Here is a 10,162-nt window from a genome sequence, read left to right on the forward strand (position 1 = left end):
CTGTACAGCGCTGTGGAATATGTCAGTGATATATAAGTGATGAGAATGTCTGTACAGTGCTGTGGAATATGTCAGTGATATATAAGGGATGAGAATGTCTGTACAGTGCTGTGGAATATGTCAGTGATATATCAGTGATGAGAATGTCTGTACAGCGCTGTGGAATATGTCAGTGATATATAAGTGATGAGAATGTCTGTACAGTGCTGTGGAATATGTCAGTGATATATAAGGGATGAGAATGTCTGTACAGTGCTGTGGAATATGTCAGTGATATATCAGTGATGAGAATGTCTGTACAGCGCTGTGGAATATGTCAGTGATATATAAGTGATGAGAATGTCTGTACAGCGCTGTGGAATATGTCAGTGATATATAAGGGATGAGAATGTCTGTACAGCGCTGTGGAATATGTCAGTGATATATAAGGGATGAGAATGTCTGTACAGCGCTGTGGAATATGTCAGTGATATATAAGGGATGAGAATGTCTGTACAGCGCTGTGGAATATGTCAGTGATATATAAGTGTGAATAATAAAATCGAATCATATCCTGTGTGATACTGTCTGCTGAGCTGTGTATCTAATCCTATCCTGTGTGATACTGTCTGCTGAGCTGTGTATCTAATCCTATCCTGTGTGATACTGTCTGCTGAGCTGTGTATCTAATACTATCCTGTGTGATACTGTCTGCTGAGCTGTGTATCTAATCCTATCCTGTGTGATACTTACTGCTGAGCTGTGTATCTAATCCTATCCTGTGTGATACTGTCTCCTCAGTTGTGTATCTAATCTTATCCTGTGTGATACTTTACAGAACTGTGCATGTAAGGTCTCATTCAGATGGCCCTATGCTGTCTGCAAAAATGCGGATCCGTTTTTTTGTGGATAAGATGCAGACCTATTCTGTGTAATGTAGACACGATCGTCTACACCAGATCTGTCTTCCAGCCCGATCGGCTGGAGTAAATCCGGGCGTTGTCTCCTCCCGTCACCGCCGCCCGATTCTTACCTTCGCCTGAAGCGCCAGATGAAAGGCTCCTTTCTTGAAGGGCAGCAGATCTCCGCTGTTATTCCGGGTGCCTTCAGGATACACCCAGACCTTCAACTACAGAGAAATACAGGAGTGAGTGACGGGAGATCGCACTGGAAGAATCACGTATGACGCCATTTAATCAGCGTCAAGTGTTTTTGAGTAGTTTTGCCGCAGTCCGCACGGTCAGCATTTTATAAAGACACAGGGGCCCATTAACCCAGGCACTGCTTACATTGTCATCTGTCATGGCTTGCGCTACCCCGGCCATGATAGACTTGGCGTCACGTGTGTGTTTCCTGTTGATATAAATGACCCCTCCGAGATAGGTGACGAGGCCCACCGAGCCGGCAAACATCAACTCCCTCTTGGCGATCTGCACGCAGCGAGGCGGCAGGATTTCCATCAAACCTGCAAGAGATGTAAGAGGGACAGGTGGTACATTGTAACGACAACCTACAGAGCTGTGAGCAGCAATGTGGGTGGAGCTGCCCTTTAATCACAATAACATAGCGGTGCATTGTGGGTAGAGCTGCCCTTTAATCCCGATCACATAGCGGTGCATTTTGGGTGGAGCTGCCCTTTAATGCCGATCACATAGCAGTGCATTGTGGGTGGAGCTGCCCTTTAATCCCAATCACATAGCAGTGCATTGTGGGTGGAGCTGCCCTTTAATCCCAATCACATAGCAGTGCATTGTGGGTGGAGCTGCCCTTTAACCCCGATCACATAGTGGTGCATTGTGGGTGGAGCTGCCCTTTAATCCCAATCACCTAGCGGTGCATTGTGGGTGGAGCTGCCCTTTAATCCCAATCACCTAGCGGTGCATTTTGGGTGGAGCTGCCCTTTAATCCCAATCACATAGCAGTGCATTGTGGGTGGAGCTGCCCTTTAATCCCAATCACATAGCAGTGCATTGTGGGTGGAGCTGCCCTTTAATCCCAATCACCTAGCGGTGCATTTTGGGTGGAGCTGCCCTTTAATCCCAATCACATAGCAGTGCATTGTGGGTGGAGCTGCCCTTTAATCCCAATCACATAGCAGTGCATTGTGGGTGGAGCTGCCCTTTAACCCCGATCACATAGTGGTGCATTGTGGTGGAGCTGCCCTTTAATCCCAATCACCTAGCGGTGCATTGTGGGTGGAGCTGCCCTTTAACCCTGATCAAATAGCAGTGCATTGTGGGTGGAGCTGCCCTTTAATCCCAATCACCTAGCGGTGCATTTTGGGTGGAGCTGCCCTTTAATCCCAATCACATAGCAGTGCATTGTGGGTGGAGCTGCCCTTTAATCCCGATCACATAGCAGTGCATTGTGGGTGGAGCTGCCCTTTAATCCCGATCACATAGCAGTGCATTGTGGGTGGAGCTGCCCTTTAATCCCAATCACATAGCAGTGCATTGTGGGTGGAGCTGCCCTTTAATCCCGATCACATAGCAGTGCATTGTGGGTGGAGCTGCCCTTTAATCCCAATCACATAGCAGTGCATTGTGGGTGGAGCTGCCCTTTAATCCCAATCACATAGCAGTGCATTGTGGGTGGAGCTGCCCTTTAATTTCAATCACATAGCAGTGCATTGTGGGTGGAGCTGCCCTTTAATCCCAATCACATAGCAGTGCATTGTGGGTGGAGCTGCCCTTTAATCCCAATCACATAGCAGTGCATTGTGGGTGGAGCTGCCCTTTAACCCCGATCACATAGTGGTGCATTGTGGGTGGAGCTGCCCTTTAACCCTGATCAAATAGCAGTGCATTGTGGGTGGAGCTGCCCTTTAATCCCAATCACCTAGCGGTGCATTGTGGGTGGAGCTGCCCTTTAACCCCGATCACATAGTGGTGCATTGTGGGTGGAGCTGCCCTTTAACCCTGATCAAATAGCAGTGCATTGTGGGTGGAGCTGCCCTTTAATCCCAATCACCTAGCGGTGCATTGTGGGTGGAGCTGCCCTTTAACCCTGATCACATAGAGGTGCATTGTGGGTGGAGCTGCCCTTTAATCCCAATCACCTAGTGGTGCATAGTGGGTGGAGCTGCCCTTTAACCCTGATCACATAGCGGTGCATTGTGGGTGGAGCTGCCTTTTAACCCCGATCACATAGTGGTGCATAGTGGGTGGAGCTGCCCTTTAACCCTGATCACATAGCGGTGCATTGTGGGTGGAGCTGCCCTTTAACCCTGATCACATAGCGGTGCATTGTGGGTGGAGCTGCCCTTTAACCCCGATCACATAGCAGTGCATTGTGGGTGGAGCTGCCCTTTAACCCTGATCACATAGCGTCTATAAGCAGTAATAAGGTGCCGTCAGCAGCACGGGCACGGAGCCCTTATGTTGTGTATATAGGAGAGCCGGAGAAGCCCCGCTGTGGATAGTGCGGCTGCTGCCAGCAGTGAAGGGGTTACTGCCAGACGACCCGGAGCTGCCGTGTTGTTAGCCACATGATGCACCTGTGAGGACTTCTGCCAGCGCCATTTGTGACCTAACGATGCGGTCACTTTGATTAGACCGCGCGCCTGATCTCCAGACATTCCCTCCGCTGCAGAGAGGATGTGATTAATGGCCGCCGCTCACCGGCATACAGCGAGGTAACGCGGCCGAACAGCGTCCCAGATTATCGGGGAGAGGCCAGGAAACAGTCACGGGCGAGAACCTCCAGGAAGGAAATTCCAATAATCCGGTATAGGGCTCATGCACACGAACATACAGTCAGGTCCATAAATATTGGGACATGGACACAATTCTGACATTTTTGGCTCAATACACCATCACAATGGACGTGGAATGAAACGGACAAGATGGGCTTTACCTGCAGACCGTCAGCTCTACCTGCAGACCGTCAGCTCTACCTGCAGACCGTCCGCTCTACCTGCAGACCGTCCGCTCTACCTGCAGACCGTCCGCTCTACCTGCAGACCGTCCGCTCTACCTGCAGACCGTCCGCTCTACCTGCAGACCGTCCGCTCTACCTGCAGACCGTCCGCTCTACCTGCAGACCGTCCGCTCTACCTGCAGACCGTCCGCTCTACCTGCAGACCGTCCGCTCTACCTGCAGACCGTCCGCTTTACCTGCAGACCGTCCGCTTTACCTGCAGACCGTCAGCTTTACCTGCAGACCGTCAGCTCTACCTGCAGACCGTCAGCTCTACCTGCAGACCGTCAGCTTTACCTGCAGACCGTCAGCTTTACCTGCAGACCGTCAGCTTTACCTGCAGACAGTCAGCTTTACCTGCAGACCGTCAGCTCTACCTGCAGACCGTCAGCTTTACCTGCAGACCGTCCGCTCTACCTGCAGACCGTCAGCTTTACCTGCAGACAGTCAGCTTTACCTGCAGACCGTCAGCTCTACCTGCAGACCGTCAGCTTTACCTGCAGACCGTCAGCTTTACCTGCAGACCGTCAGCTTTACCTGCAGACCGTCAGCTTTACCTGCAGACCGTCAGCTTTACCTGCAGACCGTCCGCTCTACCTGCAGACCGTCAGCTCTACCTGCAGACCGTCAGCTTTACCTGCAGACCGTCCGCTCTACCTGCAGACCGTCAGCTCTACCTGCAGACCGTCAGCTTTACCTGCGGACCGTCAGCTCTACCTGCGGACCGTCAGCTCTACCTGCAGACCGTCAGCTCTACCTGCGGACCGTCCGCTCTACCTGCAGACCGTCAGCTCTACCTGCGGACCGTCAGCTCTACCTGCAGACCGTCAGCTTTACCTGCAGACCGTCCGCTCTACCTGCAGACCGTCAGCTCTACCTGCAGACCGTCAGCTTTACCTGCGGACCGTCAGCTCTACCTGCGGACCGTCAGCTCTACCTGCAGACCGTCAGCTCTACCTGCAGGAATTACAGCAGTTTGCATATGTGCTCCCCCTTCCCCATACCCACAATAAGTCACCCACACAGCGGGGGCATTTCCGCTGTCTTACCCATCATGTCCAGGATGCTCTGATGATTGGAGATGATGACGCAGGGTCCGTCGACCTGAAAGTTCTCCAAACCCTTGACCTGGAAGCGCAGGCCGTACACGTACTTCATGGTGCGCACAAACGCCCGGATGATCCTGAGGAGGAGGAAACACAAGATCTCAGCCCCGTATATTCCACCAATCAAATCCTGCTGAATGAGTCATGTGATAAAATAACCGCTCCTCGGGGGTTCGTCACCAGCCACGTCCGCTCCTGATTGGTTAAGAAATGAAGAACTATGAGAAAGAGACTTCAGACTGGTAAACCCCATCCGGTAACACACATTACATGAGGCTCTGCTGCCACCTGGTGGTCAGTGGCGGTACGTCCTCACACCACCGTATGCCCTCAGAGACATATGGCCCCGCTCATAAGGTCGTGTGCATGAGCCCTAACTGCAATTTTCTGGCCCCCGGATGGACTAGTGATCCAAGGCCCCCGAACATTGCTGCAGAATGCTGTGCATATGGACCAGGGTTCAGCAACCTTCAGCATACGGGCTGCGTGGAACTACAACTCCCAGCATGCACACTTGCTCTGCTGTTCACAGACCTTCCATAGAAGAGAGTAGAGCATGCTGGGAGTTGTAGTTTCACAACAGCTGGAGTGCCGGAGGTTGCTGACCCCTGGTACAGACAGTAATGCTGATGAAATCCAGGGCTCCTCTTATAATCCTCCTCCTTGAGTCCTTTTCAGTTGGATGCTGGCACAGACCACAGCCTGACATGACCCAGCACATTTGGTTCTGGGGTTGGCATGCCATCAGCACCGGGCACCATGACAATGTGGCTGGTATATTGAGCAGGGTGGTCCTGGATACGGCCCCCCATCTGCCCCTCAGCACCAGTTCTGGGACGGGTGAATCCTGACGCGTTTCAGGACTTGGGCGCTGAGCTCTTACACAGGAGCGTCAGTCGCTTTCCCAATAATCCCTTCACCCCGGGCACATTGCAGACACTCGGCAGGAGGAGGTCGGCACAATTACTTTCTGTAAATGACAATTAAATATTTCACTTTTTTTTCTTTCTTGAAATGTGAAGTGATTTCTGGAGACGAGAAACTGGTATTATTCCAGCAATTTGTCCCTGGGCGTCCGGCGCCGAAAAGGTCACGACAGAGCCTCAAATATACATATATATATACACTGTGCGCACACATATATATACACTGTGCGCACACACATATATACACACTGCACACTGTATGTGTGTATATATATATACATACATATACACACACATACATACACTGCACACATATATACACTGTGCGCACACATATATACACACTGCACACACATATATATACACTGTGCGCACACATATATACACTGCACGCACATATATATATATATACACTGTGCGCACACATATATATATACACACATATACACACTGCACACACATATATATACACTGTGCGCACACACATATATACACACACATATACACACTGCACACACATATATATACACTGCACACACATATATACACTGCACACATATATACACTGCACACACATATACACTGTGCGCACACATATATATACACTGCACACACATATATATATATACACTGTGCGCACACATATATACACTGCACACACATATATATACACTGTGCGCACACATATATATACACTGTGCGCACACATATATATACACTGTGCGCACACACATATATACACACTGCACACTGTATGTGTGTATATATATATACATACATATACACACACATACATACACTGCACACATATATACACTGTGCGCACACATATATACACACTGCACACACATATATATACACTGTGCGCACACATATATACACTGCACGCACATATATATATATATACACTGTGCGCACACATATATATATACACACATATACACACTGCACACACATATATATACACTGTGCGCACACACATATATACACACACATATACACACTGCACACACATATATATACACTGCACACACATATATACACTGCACACATATATACACTGCACACACATATACACTGTGCGCACACATATATATACACTGCACACACATATATATATATACACTGTGCGCACACATATATACACTGCACGCACATATATATACACTGTGCGCACACATATATATACACTGTGCGCACACATATATATACACTGTGCGCACACACATATATACACACTGCACACTGTATGTGTGTATATATATATACATACATATACACACACATACATACACTGCACACATATATACACTGTGCGCACACATATATACACACTGCACACACATATATATACACTGTGCGCACACATATATACACTGCACGCACATATATATATATATACACTGTGCGCACACATATATATATACACACATATACACACTGCACACACATATATATACACTGTGCGCACACACATATATACACACACATATACACACTGCACACACATATATATACACTGCACACACATATATACACTGCACACATATATACACTGCACACACATATACACTGTGCGCACACATATATATACACTGCACACACATATATATATATACACTGTGCGCACACATATATACACTGCACGCACATATATATACACTGTGCGCACACATATATATACACTGTGCGCACACATATATATACACTGTGCGCACACATATATACACTGCACACACATATATATACACTGCACACACATATATATACACTGTGCGCACACACATATATACACTGCACACACATATACACACTGCACACACATATATATACACTGTGCGCACACATATATACACTGCACACACATATATATACACTGTGCGCACACACATATATACACACACATATATACACACACATATACACTGTGCGCACACATATATATACACTGCACACACATATATATATATACACTGTGCGCACACATATATATACACTGTGCGCACACATATATATACACTGTGCGCACACATATATACACTGCACACACATATATATACACTGCACACACATATATATACACTGTGCGCACACACATATATACACTGCACACACATATATATACACTGTGCGCACACACATATATACACACACATATATACACACACATATACACACTGCACACACATATATATACACTGCACACACATATACACTGCACACACATATACACTGTGCGCACACATATATATACACTGCACACACATATATATATACACTGTGCGCACACATATATACACTGCACGCACACATATATATACACTGTGCGCACACATATATATACACTGTGCGCACACATATATACACACTGCACACACATATACACACTGCACACACATATACACACTGCACACACATATACACACTGCACACACATATATATACACTGCACACACATATATACACTGCACACACATATATATACACTGCACACACATATATATACACTGTGCGCACACATATATATACACTGTGCGCACACATATATATACACTGTGCGCACACATATATACACACTGCACACACATATACACACTGCACACACATATACACACTGCACACACATATATATACACTGCACACACATATATATACACTGCACACACATATATATACACTGCACACACATATATACACTGCACACACATATATATACACTGCACACACATATATATACACTGCACACACATATATATACACTGCACACACATATATACACTGCACACACATATACACACTGCACACACATATATACACTGCACACACATATACACACTGCACACACATATATATACACTGCACACACATATATACACTGCACACACATATATACTGTGCGCACACATATATACACTGTGCGCACACATATATACACTGTGCGCACACATATATACACTGTGCGCACACATATATACACACTGCACACTGTATGTGTGTATATATATATACATACATATACACACACATACATACACTGCACACATATATACACTGCACACACATATACACACTGCACACACATATATATATACACTGTGCGCACACATATATATACACTGTGCGCACACATATATATACACTGTGCGCACACATATATATACACTGTGCGCACACATATATATACACTGCACACTGTATGTGTGTATATATATATACATACATATACACACACATACATACACTGCACACACATATATATACACTGCACACACATACTGCACACACATATATATACACTGTGCGCACACATATATATACACTGTGCGCACACATATATATACACTGTGCGCACACATATATACACTGCACACACATATATATACACTGTGCGCACACATATATATACACTGTGCGCACACATATATATACACTGTGCGCACACATATATATACACTGTGCGCACACATATATATATACACTGTGCGCACACATATATATACACTGTGCGCACACATATATATACACTGTGCGCACACATATATACACACTGCACACTGTATGTGTGTATATATATATACATACATATACACACACATACATACACTGCACACATATATATACACTGCACACACATATATATACACTGTGCGCACACATATATACACTGCACGCACATATATATACACTGTGCGCACACATATATACACTGCACACACATATATATACACTGCACACACATATATACACTGCACACACATATATATACACTGCACACACATATATACACTGCACACACATATATATACACTGTGCGCACATATATATACACTGCACACACATATATATACACTGCACACACATATATACACTGCACACACATATATACACTGCACACACATATATATACACTGCACACTGTATGTGTGTATATATATATACATACATATACACACACATACATACACTGCACACACATATATATACACTGCACACACATACTGCACACACATATATATACACTGTGCGCACACATATATATACACTGTGCGCACACATATATATACACTGTGCGCACACATATATATACACTGTGCGCACACATATATATACACTGTGCGCACACATATATACACTGCACACACATATATATACACTGTGCGCACACATATATATACACTGTGCGCACACATATATATACACTGTGCGCACACATATATATACACTGTGCGCACA

At 45.9% G+C, this 10,162-nt stretch overlaps 1 protein-coding gene across 1 annotated transcript in view; it reads right to left on the reverse strand.

Moving 5' to 3' along the window:
- The window catches only part of AGPAT2 (1-acylglycerol-3-phosphate O-acyltransferase 2), a 37,606-nt gene that overhangs the window by 3,821 nt on the left and 23,623 nt on the right, over positions 1 to 10,162 (reverse strand). The window contains exons 2-4 of the mRNA XM_040405982.1: positions 4,947 to 5,080; positions 1,269 to 1,444; positions 1,013 to 1,108 (exon numbers count right to left, since the gene is read on the reverse strand). Coding sequence (XP_040261916.1) covers positions 1,013 to 1,108; positions 1,269 to 1,444; positions 4,947 to 5,080 — 406 coding nt within the window. The remainder of the gene's footprint in view (positions 1 to 1,012; positions 1,109 to 1,268; positions 1,445 to 4,946; positions 5,081 to 10,162) is intronic.

Source organism: Bufo bufo, chromosome 8 (assembly GCF_905171765.1).
Source record: "Bufo bufo chromosome 8, aBufBuf1.1, whole genome shotgun sequence".
NCBI lineage: Eukaryota > Metazoa > Chordata > Amphibia > Anura > Bufonidae > Bufo > Bufo bufo.